The following is an 18698-nucleotide window of genomic DNA, read 5'->3' as shown; positions in this document are numbered from 1 at the left end:
AATTTTCCAGGCAAGAGTATGAATGGGTTGCCATTTCCTTCTCCAAAAGGAACTATAAAAAGAAAGGAAGTGAAGTCGCTTAGTCATGTCTGACTCTTTGCGACCCCATGGACTGTGGCCTACCAGGCTCCTCCATTCATGGAATTTTCCAGGCAAGAGTACTCGAGTGGGTTGCCATTTCCTTCTCCAGTCCATATATATTGCAATTTATAACATTTATTAGTTAGATTCAGTACATGCTTATTTTATAACACTTAATTTACTAAACTTGCCTTTAAAGGAAATGTTTTAAAGTAAAAGCAACTATTTTTTATTTAAATTACAATATATAATACCTAAATATAAGCTGTAAAAAGGAAATTTGGTATTATGTTCCTTCTCATAAAAGCATGACAGAAGAAAAAAATTAAGTGTTAAACCATAAAGAAATAGTATTAATCATAGAAAAAGGGAAAGTCATACAAAATCATGGAACTGAAAGACTGTACTAAGTATATTAAAGAACATCTGTATATTTAAGCAGTAGTCCCACAGGCTTATTAGCTGAATGCTAGATGGCTACACTGTTTTTTTTTTTAACTTCGAGCATAGGTAAATTATTTAGTCTAAATGGGTTTCTTTAGGTTGAACTCGGTAATATCTAAGGTCTTTTAAAGCTCAAATTCTACAGTTTTTATAATTATTTCTCTGTGGAATATGATTTCAGGTGCAAAAAGTCTCAACCTTTCCTTATATTTCTCTGGCAGTCTGGTGAAGGTGATGAACTTCTTAGAATAATGTGTAAAAATATATAGGATAACAAAGGATACCAATCATATTGAAATAGAGCTTTCAAAGGATGAAAACAACAAAAGTTTGATATTCTATGTGCTTCTTAACACATTATGTAGCAAGAACTGGTAGTAGGCATAATAGCTTCTTTAATTCAAGTAGCATAAACGGTATTTTGAGGTATTTGTAACAAATAGTCTGTTAATACTATGGTCTGCTGCCTACATTCCTGATAGAAATGTTAAACTACATCAATTTTAAAAGATGCAATTATTTCCAATTCACATTCATGGACTGCCTGAATTTTACCCAATGACCTCTTGAAAGTCTATAGGTTAAGATTCCCTGTTTTGAACTTTCCTACACTGTTGATGATTGACTATGCCAAAGCCTTTGACTGTGTGGATCGCAATAAACTGTGGAAAATTCTGAAAGAGATGGGAATACCAGACCACCTGACCTGCCTCTTGAGAAATCTATATGCAGGTCTGGAAGCAATAGTTAGAACAGGACATGGAACGACGACTGGTTCCAAATAGGAAAAGGAGTGTGTCAAGGCTGTATATTGTCACCCTGCTTATTTAACTTATATGCAGAATACATCATGAGAAACGCTGGGCTGGAAGAAACACAAGCTGGAATCAAAATTGCCAGGAGAAATATCAATAACCTCAGATATGTAGATGACACCACCCTTATGGCAGAAAGTGAAGAACTAAAGAGCCTCTTGATGAAAGTGAAAGAGGAGAGTGAAAAAGCTGGCTTAAAGCTCAACATTCAGAAAACTAAAATCATGGCATCTGGTCCCATCACTTCACGGAAAATATATGGGGAAACAGTGGAAACAGTGGCAGACTTTATCTTTTTGGGCTCCAAAATCACTGCAGATGGTGACTGCAGCCATGAAATTAAAAGACGAAGGAAGTTATGACCAACCAAGATAGCATATTCAAAAGCAGAGACATTACTTTGCCAACAAAGGTCTATCTAGTCAAGGCTATGGTTTTTCCAGTGGTCATGCATGGATGTGAGAGTTGGACTGTGAAGAAAGCTGAGCACCGAAGAATTGATGCTTTTGAACTGTGGTGCTGGAGAAGACTCTTGAGAGTCCCTTGGACTGCAAGGAGATCCAACCAGTCCATCCTAAAGGAGACCAGTCCTGGGTGTTCATTGGAAGGACTGATGCTGAGGCTGAAACTCCAATACTTTGGCCACCTCATATGAAGAGTTGACTCATTGGAAAGGACCCTGATGCTGGGAGGGATTGGGGGCAGGAGGAGAAGGGGACGACAGAGGATGAGATGGCTGGATGGCATCACCGACTCGATGGACATGAGTTTGGGTAAACTCCAGGAGTTGATGGAAAGGGAGGCCTGGCGTGCTGCGATTCATGGGGTCGCCAAGAGTTGGACACGACTGAGCGACTGAATTGACTGACTGACTGACACTGTTGATGGGAATGTAAACTTGAGCAGCCACTATAATGAACAGTATGGAGGTTCCTTAAATAGAATTACAATATGATCCAGCAAACCTACTTCTAGACATACCTCCAGAAAAGACAAAAACTCTAATTTGAAAAGATACATGCACCCCAATGTTCACAGTGGCACTATTTATTAACACAATAGTTAAGACATGGAAGCAACCTAAGTGTCCATCAACAGATGAACATATAAAAAAGATGTAGTATGTCTACACCATGGAATATTACTCATCCATAAAAAAGAACGGAATACTGCCATTTGCAGCAACATGCATGAACCAAGAGATTATTATACTAAGTGAAGTAAGTCAGAGAAAGACAAATATTCTATCGCTTACACATGAAATATAAAAAAATAATACAAATAAACTTATCTACAAGAGAAACATTCACAGATACAGAAAACATCTATGGTTACCAAGTGGAAGGCAAGGGAGGGATAAATTAAGATTATGGGATTAACTGATACACATAAACAACAAGAATTTACTTTGTAGCACAGGGAACTATATTCAATATCTTATAATAAATAAAAGAATCTGAAAAAGAATATGTAACTGGGTCACTTTGCTATATACCTGAAACTAACACAATATTATAAATTAACTATGGTGGTGGTGGTGTAGTCGTTAAATTGTGTCCAACTCTTACGACCCCATGTCTGTAGGCTGCCAGGCTCCTCTGTCCATGGAATTCTCCAGGCAAGAATACTGGAGTGGGTTGCCATTTTCTTTTCCAGGGGATCTTCCCAACCCAGCAATCAAACCTAGATCTCCTGCATTGCAGGCAGACTCTTTACCAACTGAACTACAAGGAAGTCCCCAAATACTTTAATGAAATAAAAAAAAAAAAAGAACTCCTGTTTTAGAGTGCTATACCAGGTATATCAAGGAGGTGGTGGTGAGAGCTGTCTATACTGGTAAGAAACCGCATTTTATCACCGACACTGTCATCAGCAAACACTGAAGATAAAAAGCAGATGGCAGTTAATTTCATCACTGTTTCTAAATTCTCTATAGATTGCACATTCCCTTTCTGCCTGCATCTGAGGTGGAACTCCTCCTGCCCTCAACCAACCCTTTGGTATGTTACTATACAGAGTAGTAAGCTTTATAGATTAACAACTAGCCTGATCAACAAGATACTGCTGATACATAATCACAAACTCTTCCATTAAACTTTGGTCAACAGACAATAATCAAGTACAACTGTACTTCTTAATTAGGAAACCTACAATTAACCTGATTTAGTATCTGCTGAGGAAAAACTACACTTCTGTTTCCTTTATAGCCTATAGGCAGAGTTCAACTGTATATAAAATTATCTTCTAAGAATCTACTTAAAATTGCACATATTATGGATTCTGCCCGCATTAAAAAGAAGACTCAGAGATTAATGACAATGCTTTCAATCTTTGACAGTTAGGATTGCTTTGAATGGGGTCAGAGACAGTACATATTTTTCACTAATACTTCCACTACTGCCTGCTATAACAGCAGCATGCCTGCATGATCATGAAGCTCCCAAAACCCACACAAGCAACTTTCAAATCCCTTCTCTACATAACACTGCAGGCATCACTACCAAGTGCTAGTCTATGAAACATAAAGAAAAACTTAGTGTTTTAATGTCATTTAAACGTCCCCTTCTAGCTCATAAATTTTTATACTTTATTTCAAATATTTATAACTTATTTTATAAAAATGACGTTTCTACCTCAAGCTAATTCTTACAACAAATTTATATTTCATTTATATAAGGTTCTCAAGTACTCTCAAGTTGCCATGAAAATACACAACAAAGATGTAGAAGACTTTCTGGACTCAGCTGGAATTGTTTTTCTTATAAGTATACCTACCTTCTATCCCAATCTTTTTCTTGACTACCTGGCAACTGAGTGATCATTTCAATCTTAGGCCACAGTTTTCCTGGTTATTATCTCACTTCACTAGAGAAAAAGGCCTTGAAAACAGCTGCACTTTTCTACATAGTTTCTCATCATTTCAATTATTTTGAAAAGGGAAGGAAAGGTACTTAGAGAGAATGGTCACATATGAATTTTGATTATTTGCCTCAGTGTGGCAAAAAACTGTAAGATGTTATGGTCTAAAAAAAGTAGGGAAAAGAGAAAACTGTCAACTGCTTCACAGGTTAGTATAAGGGCTGACAAACTACACCCAAGAGCCAAATTTAGCCTACAGCCTGTTTTTGCAAATAAAGCTTTATTGGAACACAGCCATTCTCATTTGTGTACATGTTTTATCTATGGCTATATTCAATAAAATAGTGAAGCACGCATCCTCAAGTTACGTCCAGCTCTTTGAGATCCCATGAACTGTAGCCGGCCAGGCTCCTCTGTCCTTAGCATTTCCCAGACAAGAATACTAGAGTGGGTTGCCCTTTCCTCCTCCAGGAAATCTTCCCGACCCAGGGGCTGAACCCACGTCTCTTACATCTCCTGCACTGGCAGGTGGATTCTTTACCACTGTGCCACCTGGGAAGCCCTATAATGGTGAAGGGGAGTAGCTACAACAGACAGGATAATGCACAAAGCCTAAAATAGTTACTATCTGTCCTTTTATAGAAAAAGTTTGCCGACTCCTGGTTTGGTATAATTAGAAAGATCCATTTTAGTTCTAAAATAGTACTCTTGATTATCAATGAAAAATGGACACCACTAATAAGCATTCAACTACAAAAGGAATGGTATGAAAACAGTAAAAGAAAAAAAAAAAAAAGATAAGTGACCTTTCCTCAGACTTTTCCACTTATTCATGCAGAAAGTAAAGACGTTAAGAGCTGCTGTCAGGGAAAATATTAAGCAGAGCTCCAGTGGAGCTTCTGAAGGCAGGAAGGAAAGAAGTATAATTTGAGGTCTCTATCATTATGGACTCTGCATGTAAATTCTCAACAGTCAAGGTTAATTGGAACATACATGACTTTTTTCAGTGAGAGTGTCACCGCCTTATATACTTAGTGGTATTGACATGCCTGTTTTTATCTGTAATCTGTTCCTGCATCATTCTGAGTTTTGCAGGAGGAATATACGCTCCACCAGTGCGAGTAAGAAGAGGATCCAGCTCCTCTTTCTTCTTCTTTGCAGTAGGTTCATCCTGAGCAGAGGAACTCTGGGTTACCGATGGTTCTGGGCTTCTTCTCCCAGGAGATGGTGATTTCCGGGACCTCTTCCGATCCACATCTCTTTCTCTGCGTTTCTCTCGGTCTCTACTTCTGTAATACATGTTTTTGATGGAGAAAAGATGACACAAAATACATTCTTAAATGAACTGCATACCAAATGAGTGAGACCATTTGGGGGCCACAGATTCAGATAAGGAAAAGGGGTTTGGTAGTGCCTCACAGAGAAAATGTAACTTAAACTAGGTCATCAAGGCTCGAGAGGATTTACATTGCGGGCAAGGTGGTGAGGGGGTGGGGGTGGGGAGGGGAGGGAGGATAGCATTCTGCAACTAGTAGAAGACAGAATAACTACTAAAAAATGGAGCAAGGTTATTTAGGCCAGAATAAGTCAAAACAATAAAGAATAATGTATAACAGCAGTTGGAAAGATGAGTTCGACTCAGAATATGAAATCTTAAAAGACAAGCAACAGACTAAGTTTTTTTATCCTGCAAGTGATAAGAAATCATTAATAATTTGAGTGGGATAGTAACATGAAAATAGTATTTTCCAAAGACAAATTGGCCTGTGATGTATGTGATAAGTTGCATAAAGGAGAAACCAGAGTTAACCTCCAATAATAGCAATTTAGGAGTGAGACTGTTATCATAAATTGTAATTTGTTTCCTGATAGGACTGGCAATTTATTATAAATCTCAAAATATCAGAACCTTCTGATTATTTTAGACAATGTGAAAAAATAAACCATTTTCTAGCCACAAAAACTCTCCCCTACTAATGCAGGTGACTACCCTTTGTAAAATGATTATATAATATTTTCAAACTATCAAGAAATAGCAAGAAAGAATGAATCTTTGCTGTCTGCTCTCTTTCCCCAGTGAGAGTTTGTCCACTTGGCTGCTTGCTACATACATCTGCCTAGAAGCTCCGATTATTCTGTTCATGCTTTGTGTAATCACGAGTTATATGAATAACTATCACTGTACTACCAGGAAAGCACTTAGTAGATTTTACCTAAATCTAGAGGGTATGTTTGAAATAATATGTCTTAATACATGGAAAAGAGTGCTTCTAGTCACCTACCCAGGTAGCTGTGGACAAACTGTTTTCCAACTGAAGCACAGAGACCTGAGTGACCGCCCCATGAAGACACAGCCTGTACCTACCAACACAATGTGAACAGTGGTAGCGGGAAAGTGGTTCCAAATAAAAACCCCAATTAGTCAAAGGCAGGTGCTCTGAACTCTAGCCACTGCTTTGTAACTGAGTTGAACATTTTACATCTACAGAAAAAAGCAACTCATTTTATATCTATTCTCTGTAGAGAATAGCTACAGAAGGAATTTACTGACACTGGTTATGATTCTTCTGAGAAACACCAGGTAAAACTGCTTGTTGGCTGGTAAAATTGTGTCCTTATACACTTATAGTGTTTCTCCTTCAGAGTGCAGAAGTAATAGTCTTCTCAGTCTAAACAGAAATATTTCTCAAGTGTTTTTCTACTGTTAGCCTTTATAGTCTACATAATAAACAATGTGCTTACTTCACAGTGTGTGTGGATCAAATCAAACTTTGTATACAAACACTGGACTAGACAAGGAATTATAGTGAAGTAATACAGTCAGGGACGGATATAAACATAGGCTCTGGAGTCAGAATTGAGCTCAAATCTCAGTTTCATTATCTACTAGACAGATAACAGCAACCTGAGGTAACAATCAGTTCTAACCCACTTCCTTATATGTACATTGTGAGGTACAGTACCTAGTATATAGGAGTTTTGACAGCATTTGAGAAGGTCTGAGAATGCCTAGCTCACCAATTATGGTGGTAGCAGCTGCTCTTATTAAAGTGTCATTACGGTGACAGCAGATAAACCTGTCTTTTGGAGGTTAATTTAATCTGACATTTATACAGACAGGTTACATGTTAGAAAGTAAGCAGTGAAAAGGAAATTTTGGCTGCAGATATCAAATAATGCACTTGGTTCCAAACCATGGAGAAATCAGATTAAAATTCTAGTGTGGTATAGTCTAGGTAGTCATGGAATAGATGATATGAGAGAGACATCAAAAAGGATATAGAACTATGTGAACAAAAGTACATGGTAGGCAAGTTTTGGAAACCAGATGACTAATAAAGTGGGCAGTCAAGTTCTCTAAGACTCAAGTAAGAATAATTTATACTTAGAAAATGGTAACTTCATTCTCAATGTCCCTCTGCCATTATGTAAATTAAGATCATTCAATATCATAAATGAGTTTCATTCAGTAAACAATCTCTGAAACTCATATAAGCCAATTCCTCATATAGCACAGTATAATGAATAAAAGCTTGAGACCTAGAGTCAGACAGACGAGGACTTGTCACTGACACACTTTTAAAACATGAACAAATGACTTAACTTCTCTAAGCTTCATTTTCTTCATCTATAAAAGGTATATATTTACTGTAATAAGAAGCTAATTCACATTAAGTCCTTATTAGAAAGCCTGGCACCTAAAAACATCCACTTAATGCTAGCTGTGACTATTATTATGCATAAAGAAAATTTAAACAAGTATGTTTCTATAGTTAAAATATGCAATACTAACCGTGACTCCATGCCACTATCATAAGAACGTTCTCTCCTTGAACGCTCATAGTCTGACCTGCTGGAATCAAAGTAACCTCTATCCCGAGGAGATCTTTCTTGTTCTATGTATCTAACACATAAAATAAGAAAACCAAAGTTACAAGTTGAAAACAATGATGTTATACTTAGAATAAGTCATATATTGGTAATAGTGATGTAACTCTATGACTGTACAAAGTCCTATCAAGTAGATCTTAACAAACAGATTATTTTGTTGACATCTATTCACTTAGTCATGATTATAAAAGCTTTCCACTGGTATGCAAAAAAACAACTCCTGGAATTCACTTAACCAAGCCTGACATCCTGGGCATACTGTCCTTAGCAGAAGATACATATTTGCATATCATATACAGCTTAGTGGGGACAAAGCTGTCCTCCTGCTGTCTAGCTGGCTCATTCTATCAAAGTACTGAACAGTGTCACTGGTTGGCCTCCACTGGTTGGCAACCACTAGTGTCACTCGTTGGCCTCCATAAAATCCAGTTATTCCACTCCAAAAGGCTATTTTTCTCAGCTCCTATTCTTAAAGTCATATTGTTAGATATCTGTGAGAATGGATTGAATGATCAGCAAACAGGGATAGTTAGTATAAAATTTGCCTTTTGAATCTCAAAAGTCAATAAAGTCAGAGAACCTTAAGAGAAGTCAATACATACACACATGATAAATATACACAGTAATATAATCTATGTTTCATATGCATATCTACAATTTATTTGCATACACACATATGTGTGTATATGTCTATAGAGAGAGTTTCTAAACAATATTTATAGGGAGGAGGTGACCCATGAAAGATAGTAAGTAGATGCAGAACACAGTAATTAACTTGTGTATAAAGCAAAGGTTTTTTGAGACAGCAGAATGGAATATGAACAAAGTACACAGGGAATAAGAGATCAGACAACTGGAAGAAAATCTAGAGGATGCTTCTCCTTTCATAAATTCTTTTTCAAGGTTATAGCTTACTAAGTGAAATAACTGAAGTCATACTATGAAGGCATGATGAACATTAATGGTAACATTTCTGGGCCTTTGAACTTAACACAGTTGTGGTAAGATATATATAAAAACATTTGAAAACTATAAAGAGCCATGTAAATATAAAGGATTAGTATTAACAGTAAAAGCACTTCAAAATAATGTGATTTCAACTAAACTTTCCATTTTATAAACTTCTATGCAGTATTTGACATATTAAAATTATTCTCCTTCACCTAAAAATTTTCATAAAAATCTAGAATTATTTACTAGAAATTCCTAGAACAGTCAATCAAGGATGATCTGTTCTCAACCCCACTCAAGTAATATTTCCTGTAAAACCATCAAAAAAAGTTAGTAAACCTAAAATTAGAAAACTAAGAGCTAAATAATTTCTTAAACTTGTCAATAAAATTTTAAATGGTATTTAGAACACATAAAATTGTTTACCTGTCTTCTGGAGAGGAGGTCCTTTGATATGAATTATAATTTTCCCGTCTGTCATGACCAGAAGAATGCTTTCAATGGAAAAAAAGAGGGGGAAGGGAAATTTTAAAATTCTGTTAAAAAAACAATGACACATGTATCTTGGAAAACTGGAAGTGCTTTAAAAATTAATTCAAAATATGTTTTTAAACATAAAATAATTTATACTACCTAAATAGTATATAAGATAAAACAAAATTTTCAGGCCATCCCAGGTAAATGTCTGTGGCAGTTATGTTTACTATAGATCAAATACTGTCTTTAAACAACAACAACAACAAAAAAACCCCTCAAGGTTTACTAGAAGAAAATAATTCTTAAATTTTCGATGTCACTTAGCTAATATTTTATTCCTATGTAATGAGATTAAAATAGTGAAGAATCTGCCTGCAATGTGGGAGACCCAGGTTCAATGCCTGGGTTGGGAAAATCCCCTAAAGAAGGGAATGGCTACCCACTCCAGTATTCTTGTCTGGAGAATTCCATGGACAGAGGAGCCTGGCAGGCTACAGTCCACAGGTCGCAAAGAGTCAGACACCACTGAGCTACTAACACTTTTACTTTCAATAAGATTTAAATTTATGGAACACCATTTTTATAAAGGCCTTTCCTGGCGAATACCACGACCAAAGGACGGAGGTTTTCTGTGGTTATGCCCAAGTCTTCTATAACATTGCACTTATGTTCTTATCTCCTTTGGCTTAAGAAAACCATAACATTAGTCCAGGTTACCAAATCTGGACAAAACAAAAGAAACGGACTAACGTATTTATGAAAATTCAATTTTGTTTTCAGCAAACATTATTTAAGTGTCTGATACAGCCTGTATGACACTATGGTAGGCTGTAAAGATTTAAAAAATATGACTTGTAAAATATAGCTCCTAAGCCAAATCCTTTGAAGAATAACATACAAAAAGGAAACTTCAATGTAATATGAGGCTGAAGATACATGTCACAATGAGAGAGAGCTATGAATTATCCAGTTTAAGAACATATCCTAATTTAAAAATCCATTTAAGATGCCAAAATATTTATAAACAGGTAAATTTTTAAACCACCTATAAAAATGTTCATATTGACAAGCTTATTTTTAAGAATTAAAATGACTTTAATTAACTGAAAGGAAATACAGTATGTTTTCAAAGAATCTTAATCTTGAAATCTAAGAAAAAAATAACTCAAATAATGAGTAATTTGTTCCACATACTGACATGCTTGCCTCCTTAATGGGAAAAAAGTACATTCAAAAATTGAAAATTATACTGCAAAGAAATGTAAACAAGCTCCAACGCCGTCTTATGTTACTGCTGTCAGTGCCTCAGTCACGTCCAACTCTTTGACCCCACTGACTGTGGCCAAGCTTCTCTGTCCAGTCAAGAATACTGGTTGCCATTCCCTTCTCCAGCGGATCTTCCTGACCCAGGGACTGAACCTGGGTCTCCTGCATTGCAGGTGGATTCTTTACCGTCCGAGTCACCAGGGCAGCCTCGCTCTTATGCTATGACTAATTAGCAACAGTTTGAGTCTCTTATCACAAGTAAATTAATTGCTAATACAATCTCCTTAAGTATTGAATTTTTTGAATGCTGCTGCTGCTGCTGCTAAGTCACTTCAGTTGTGTCCGACTGTGCAACCCCATAGACGGCAGCCCACCAGGCTCCCCCATCCCTGGGACTCTCAAGGCAAGAACACTGAAGTGGGTTGCCATTTCCTTCTCCAATGCAAGAAAGTGAAAAGTGAAAGTGACGTCGCTCAGTTGTCTCCGACTCTAAGCGACCCCATGGACTTGCAGCCTACCAGGTTCCTCCGCCCATGGGATTTTCCAGGCAAGAGTACTGGAGTGGGGTGCCACTGCCTTCTCCGTGAATTTTTTGAATAATATACGATAATTAGACTAATGAGTGCTGGTGAATAAACATGTGATCAAAATTTATAATTTAAGGTAGTCAGTCTGGCTATATTTTATACTGAGTGCAAACATCTTAAAGTCCGGTTTCTAATATCTACAACTTTTAAAAATTCTTTCACTGGGCAGGCAGCATAATTAAGTAGAATTGTTCTGCACAACATCTGTTGTGAGCAGTTGTTCAATATGACATAGGCTTCCATAAAACTTGACATCAAGATCCTAAACAAATATGGAGAACAAGATTCATGCAATTCATGGTAACATCAAACACAGTATTTACTTATTTTTTATAAGACACACCCGTTCCTCCAGCCTAGACACTCTGGGGGATACAAAAGATAGGAAAAACCTTCAAGGCGATTAGGATCTTAGAGGAGAGATGATTATAAAGATTTCCACAGTTAAAAACATCAGATTATATGTGAGACAGATAGAGAATAGGGAGGAGAAGGGGAAGGAGTGGGGAGAGAAAGAAAACAATAAAACTGCATTCTCTACTTTTCTTTTACAAGACATGACAATTATTTTGATTACATTAGGGAGAAAGCCTCAATTCTGTGCTAATGATTTTTAACACATCTCCACAACATCTGTTGTGAGCAAGAGGGAGAAATCAAAAATACTGAAGTCGTGACTCAGAATTTCATAAATGCGATCAAGTTAACAAATGACTGGCACATATAGCCAGTGCTAACAGGAGATCTTAAGTAGGACCAAGCACTGGGGTACACAGTACCAAGAGTGACAGTGAGTAAAGGGGAACTTGAACTGGGTTTCAGAACATTTTACTTAGTGAAAAATAAGTTAAAAGTTTGATCCAAATAATAAGAACCTGAATTTCCCTCTTTCCCTTATCACAGAGGTTGGATTCGAAGTCAGAGCAGTAGTTGATGGTAATATATTGTTGAAATTACCTTTAAAAATTCTCTAAATCTTTCTTTAAGCAAAGCAAATACGGTACACTGAGCAGTCACCTGTAGTCTCTGACAATGTAGACAGCAGTGCGAGGAGGTGATAGGAGCAGGAAGCCTGTGTCCAGAGGCTCTGAACATCCCTTAGGCTCAGGGAACAAGTCTTTAGAACAAAAAGAGAGGAGAGGCTGGAAGAGTTAGGGAACTTGCCTCTAACCGACTAAGGAAGCTACGGAAAGTCAATGGAAAAATAAGGAATCGTCAGCTGAAGCCTCCTGAACCTTACAGATGAGGCCTCAGAACATCAAGAGAGGATCTGAGGTAAGAATGGACCCAACCCAGCTAGTGGCCAACAAGATGGAGAGACGAAGGCAAATGAAACTGCGAACTGGCTGAAGAGGGTTGAGCCACTAACAGTGAACAGCTTGCTGGGGACATTTCCCAGAAGATCTATGTGGACGACAAAAGGAGCACATGGAGAGGCCCCGTCGAGAGAAACAGGAAGAGGACTCTGAGAAAGACTGAACACTTTTCGCTCTGTGTAAAAGGCAGAGACTGAACTGAGTGCTCTTGTCTAACATGGCTCAGTCAAGAGCCAGTTCTGCACAAGGTCTCCTTTCTCCTTAGGTCCCCAGCTCCTACCACAGTCTGCCATCTCCTAGGCCCACAATTAAGTGTTTAACTGTCAGTGGACCAATGAATACAAGTTCCAAAGAGGCAGTATTCAGAACGCTATATGAGGAAGGTATCTACTGACAGATGGCGCCAGCTTCTGGGACAGCGAACGCCCTGTCAAAGGAAATATGCAAGCACAGGCTGGATGTCTACCTAGGAGGGAGGACTGGACAGTGTCTTCTCATACTCAAAAGAAGTTTGAAGAGATGGCCACAGAGCCTGTCTCGGTCCCTAAGCATACCAATTCATTTTGTTAAGCATTTATGACACCTCAAGCCTGGTACCTAGTGCCTGCTGTTAAGGAGCTCCTATCTCACACTAAAGTAGGTTTAGGGGTGCAGAGGTGGTGGAGGAGCGGAAAGGAGAAGTGTCTGTCTTTATAATCAAATAAAAATCCACCTTCCCCTTTACTGACTCCAAGATACAGGAAGTAATGTGCCTGCTTGTAGATCTATGAACTACACACATTGGCAAGTAGATCTGTGCAGCTGAAACAAAAAGGAAGGAGAATGGTTTGCTCTTCCACAAAGTCCACTCAGAGTCAGAGGAACAGGTCTGAAGCAGATGGAGTTACAGTTCTTGTGACCACTCTGACTACCTCTACTATTCTACTATTCTCAGAACCTGCTCGAGCCACACTGGACTCGTCAGTTTTGCCTCTGCTGTTCCCTTTGCCTAGCACACTCCTCACCTAGACATCTACTGGGCTAACTGCCTCATTTCCTTCAAATGTGTGCTCACAAAAGCCCCCTTGCACTGGGCCCTCCCTATTGAAAGCTGCATCATCCAATTGCTACTGATCAACCTTACCCTATTTCTTTTCTCCACAGCACAATCTAGCATTTAACACTGTGAAAACACTATATAATCCACTTACATATTAAGTTTATGATCTATTTGCTTTCTCCACCACTAGAATGCAAACTCTACAAGACCAAGGAGTCCTGTTTTATTCACCATTTTACCAAAAGTGCTCAAAACAATCACTGGGACATAGTAAGAATTCAGTGAATATTTGGTGAATAAACGAATGTATAATGTCTAAACTACAGCACAAAATAAGTAGCCCATTTATGCATCTGCAATATGCAACAAGAGGTTCACTTGTAGACAGACATGCAAAAACTGTGACCAACTGAGAAAGCAGACAATCATCTTCCATTTTATACTCATGCAGGAAATAATGCTCTTTAAGAAGAATGGCGGAATTTCCTGCTGTTTGTTATTTTTCTTTTATACATACATGCTCACTCATATATACTTTCTTGATTTACACACACATGCACACACACACACACACACACACACACACACACACACATCCTCCTCCACCCCTGTATGTTCTCTCAACCAACCACTTGACCATCTGGCCAAATATCTAGAGTTGAAATTGTGTTAAGTTCAATGTGTGTACGACACAACTCTACCGTCTGATTCTACTGTCCTAATTACAGAAATGCATTTTTGTTTAAAGGGTAGATGAACGACTACAAATTTATGTTCTTTATTATAAGTTTCAAACACTTACCTTTATTTGTGCCACACTGCTTTTCATTTTCTTTTGCCAGTTGATCTGATATGTCAAAGACTCCTTAAGCCGGCCCAAATAAATACCAAACAGGATGAATTCCTTGACAGTTTACCTTTCTGTCTGCAAATGTCACCTGTAAAATATACCAAAATAAGCCTTTGTTAACACTAATAAGTGTGTAAAATAATGACGTCATTATTTTGGTAATTTTTGAAAAATGCTGAACTCAAAGTTATGTTCATACACAACTGCCATTCACGTATTTTATAAGAATTGCATATCAATAGTTTATAATTTAACCCACTCCAGTGTTCTCGCCTGGAGAATCCCAGGGACGGGGGAGCCTGGTGGGCTGCCGTCTATGGGGTCGCACAGAGTCGGATACGACTGAAGTGACTTAGCAGCAGCAGTTTATAATTTATGGTATGGTGTAAGGTAATGAAATCACAAAAGTCAAATAGAAAAAAACATTAAAAGAGGTAGAGAATATAGAGTAAAAAAATATATAACTGAAAACAATTTTAAATAAATCTAATTTGAATTGGAGAAAGGATGATACAGATTATCTCGTCCAATTCTTCATTTTAAGGATAAGAACACTGTCAGATAAGTCATTTCAATGTTCTAAGTTATAACAATGTTCTAAGCTATAAAACAAGCTAGCAGCAGACTAGAAACCTAGCTTAAGGACACCTGACTAGGTATTCTTTTCACTGGACCACATACACAAATAATCTAGGCACTATAAAGTACAGTGATACAGAGTTGCCATCACAATGCAGTTGAGGAGGTACATAAATCACTAAGAAAAGTCTCCTTTACCATGGTTATCATGCTATCTAGATTAGTAAAAACAAAATATAGCTGATTCTTCACAAATGTATCTATCTACAAAGTATAACTGCAATCTAAAGCATATTATTGCTCAGGGACTCCCAGAGCAGAGAAAGCCAGAGAAGGGAAGTCCCATGTGCTCAATATACTCTCCCGAATTTCTGACTACACCTGCACCCATACACATACTAAACCCACACACATACTGAACAGAGTCCCGCTCAGGATCACAGAACTGAACAGAGATGTGAACAACTCAAGAGACAGATGGGTTCAAGAGATAGAATTTGCAACTTAAGCCTTATCAAATAATCGCCTAAAGGGTCCCCATTCCTCAGGGGAATACACCAGAATCCAAAGTCTTAACAGAATAGTAAAACGTCCACCATATAATTAAAAAACAACTTATCAGATAACTGTGGCCCAATCTTGAGAAAAAAGACAATCAAAGAAAACCAATACTGAGACACCAACCCAGATGCTGAAATTAGCATAAGAGGTTTTCAAAGCGTAGTCAAAAGTGAAAAGGAAAACATGCTTGTAAGGAATAAAAATATAGAAAATTTCAGGGAAAAAAAAAAACAACCCAAAACAAAAAATGAACCAAAGTGAAATCCAAGGACTGAAAAATACATGAAGCAAAAAAATTCACTGGACATACTTAAGAGCAAAATGGAGATAAAGGAAAGCCAATGAGTTTGATGTAAAATCATTAGAAATTATCCAATCTAAAGAATAGAGAGAAATTTTAATGAATTGTATCAGGGATATGTGGGACAATATCAATGGGCATTGTGTAATTAAAGTACAAGAAGGAAAGAGAGAAAGAATGGGATAGAAGAAATATTTCAAGAAATAACAGCCAAGATATCCCCAAATTTGATGAAAGACACAAATTTACAGATTCAAGAAGCTTGAGCACTCCCCAACAGGATTAAGAAAACCACATTTACACAAATAGTTATATATAGTAGTCGTAATCAAACTGCTGAAAACTAAAGATAAAGAGAAAATCCTGAGAGCAGCAAGAAGAAAAAAGAACACATTATATATGGGGAATAATTCAAATTATTTCTGACTTTTCTTTAGAAACTAAGGAGACCAAAAGACAGCAGAATAATCTTTAAAGTGCTGAAAGATTAAGAAACTGTTAACTTTCAGCAAAAATAATCTTAAGAATGAAGATGAAATAAAGGATTTTTTCTGACTGAACAAAGCAAACAAAAACAACTAAGAGACACTAAGAGAATGCATCACCAGCAGACCTGCACTGCAAGGAATGCTAAGGGAAATAATACCAGATAGAAGTATGGCTTTTCAAAAGGGAAAGCATAACATTGGAAATGGTAACTCTCTCAAGAAACATAAAAGACTACTTTTTCCTTTATTTAAAATACACAGATCTGTTTAAAGCAGAAACTGTGTTGGAGAAGACTCTTAAGAGTCCCTTGGACAGCAAGGAGATCCAACCAGTCCATCGTAAAGGAAATCAGTCCTGAATATTCATTGGAAGGACTGATGCTGAAGTTGAAACTCCAATACTTTGGCCACCTGATGCAAAGAACTGACTCATTTGAAAAGACCCTGATGCTGGGAAAGACTGAAGGCGGGAGGAGAAGGGGATGACAGAGGATGAGATGGTTGGATGGCATCACAGACTTAATGGACATGAGTTTGAGTAAACTCCTGGAGTTGGTGATGGACAGGGAGGCCTGGAGTGCTGCAGTCCAGAGTCGCAAAGAGTCGGACACGACTGAGCGACTGAGTGTATGTATGCAGATATATGTGGACTAAAATGGACCTACATGAGGCAAGGTTTCTGATTTTTTTCTGAGGCAGTACAATATGAACTCTAAGAAGCCTGTGAAAAGTTAAGGACAGACATGATATTCTCTAAAGAAATGACAAAAAAAATGCAAATAAATATAACTAAAATGTCTACAGATAAATTAAAATCGAATTAAAAAAAAATTTATAAATGCAGGAGAGAAGGAACAGAACAAAAAACAGAGAGGACAAAAAGAAAAAACTAAGATGGCAAACTTAACTAACTCTATGAATTATGTCAAGTATTAATGAACAAACATTTCTAATTAAAAAACAGAAGCTACTCCTCCCTCACCTCAGGTGATACAGCCCTGAAGGTATTATAACCTAGTCTTGGCTGGATTTTAGGTCCCACTTGCCTCCTCAAAATGACTTACACAATGTGTATTTGCCATACACAAATCACGATTCTTTTCAAAGATTCTGTTTTTACGGCTATAAATGTATAGAGGTATAAAACTCAAAAAATTTTATTCAACAAACTTTTGCCCAAAGGTAATGGTATTTTTTTTTAACCTCTACATCATTATATCCTAGTATATCCTTATCATCCAGTATTATTTATACATACATTTATTCAATAACAACAAACATTTATTGTACTTGTATTTTGCCAGGCATCCTTCTAAGAACTGGGTAGATAGCAACGAACGATCCTAACACATGAAGCTTACTTATGAATTTATTTATAGATTAACTTATAAAAAGTAAAGTTAATTTATTTACAAAAAGTAAATCTATAATGATAAGCAAAGCACTCAGCTACTAATAAAGCAAAGTGGCTGGATGGGTTTTTTTTACACATGTCACTTCAGATTATTACTTAATACTGTAAAACAAGATCCCAAAGTTACTATGTTAACAAAAAAAAAAGTGGAATATGAAAACCTGCATGGCTGGAGAATTACTTGTACATATATTGGGACCCACCTTACTTACTTAGAAGATCTGTATACAGGGGTGGAGGTGGGGTGGGGGCGGGATACCTAGGCACACTGGTTTTACAAAGGCATCCCCAAGGTAATTCCAATATACAACTCTTCCTCAAGATTTCTCAGCTTTCCAATTCTGGAGGAGAAACTGGTTATCAATTTGTCTTAAATCATGAGTCAAATACAAGACTCCACAGCTTATCTACTTTGTAGTGAAGAATTTAGGACATAAACCATTTGAAAAGGGAAACATAAATTTCAAATATTAATCCTTAACTCACTGATAAAAAGCACATACATGTATGTAAAAAACAAAAAGCAGTATCAGTGCTTTTTAAATCTGAGAAATTCTGGGCACAATTATAGGGAGAAAATTCTCACTCATAATGCACTGATGGCCAGAGCACAGGCTTTTTGGAGCTTAGGACATCAGCCATGATAATTAAAGTAACAGTATTTACTATAATGGGCTTCCCAGGTGGTGCTTTTGGTAAAGAACTTGCTGCCAATTCAGGAGATATAAGAGATGGGGGGTTCGATCCATGAGTCAGGAAGATCAACCCACTCCAGTATT

At 37.2% G+C, this 18698-nt stretch overlaps 1 protein-coding gene across 2 annotated transcripts in view; it reads right to left on the bottom strand.

The window, feature by feature from the left end:
- CWC22 (CWC22 spliceosome associated protein homolog) overlaps positions 1-18698 on the bottom strand; it is a 62418-nt gene that overhangs the window by 30638 nt on the left and 13082 nt on the right. For both annotated transcript variants that reach the window (XM_019969903.2, XM_019969911.2), the window contains exons 2-5: positions 14529-14664; positions 9468-9535; positions 7993-8103; positions 5249-5488 (exon numbers count right to left, since the gene is read on the bottom strand). In XM_019969903.2, the coding sequence (XP_019825462.2) occupies positions 5249-5488; positions 7993-8103; positions 9468-9535; positions 14529-14555 (446 nt within the window). In that variant the 5' untranslated portion in view covers positions 14556-14664. The remainder of the gene's footprint in view (positions 1-5248; positions 5489-7992; positions 8104-9467; positions 9536-14528; positions 14665-18698) is intronic.

This window comes from Bos indicus, chromosome 2, assembly GCF_029378745.1.
Source record: "Bos indicus isolate NIAB-ARS_2022 breed Sahiwal x Tharparkar chromosome 2, NIAB-ARS_B.indTharparkar_mat_pri_1.0, whole genome shotgun sequence".
Lineage (NCBI taxonomy): Eukaryota > Metazoa > Chordata > Mammalia > Artiodactyla > Bovidae > Bos > Bos indicus.
This window is presented reverse-complemented; position numbering and strand designations above follow the sequence as displayed.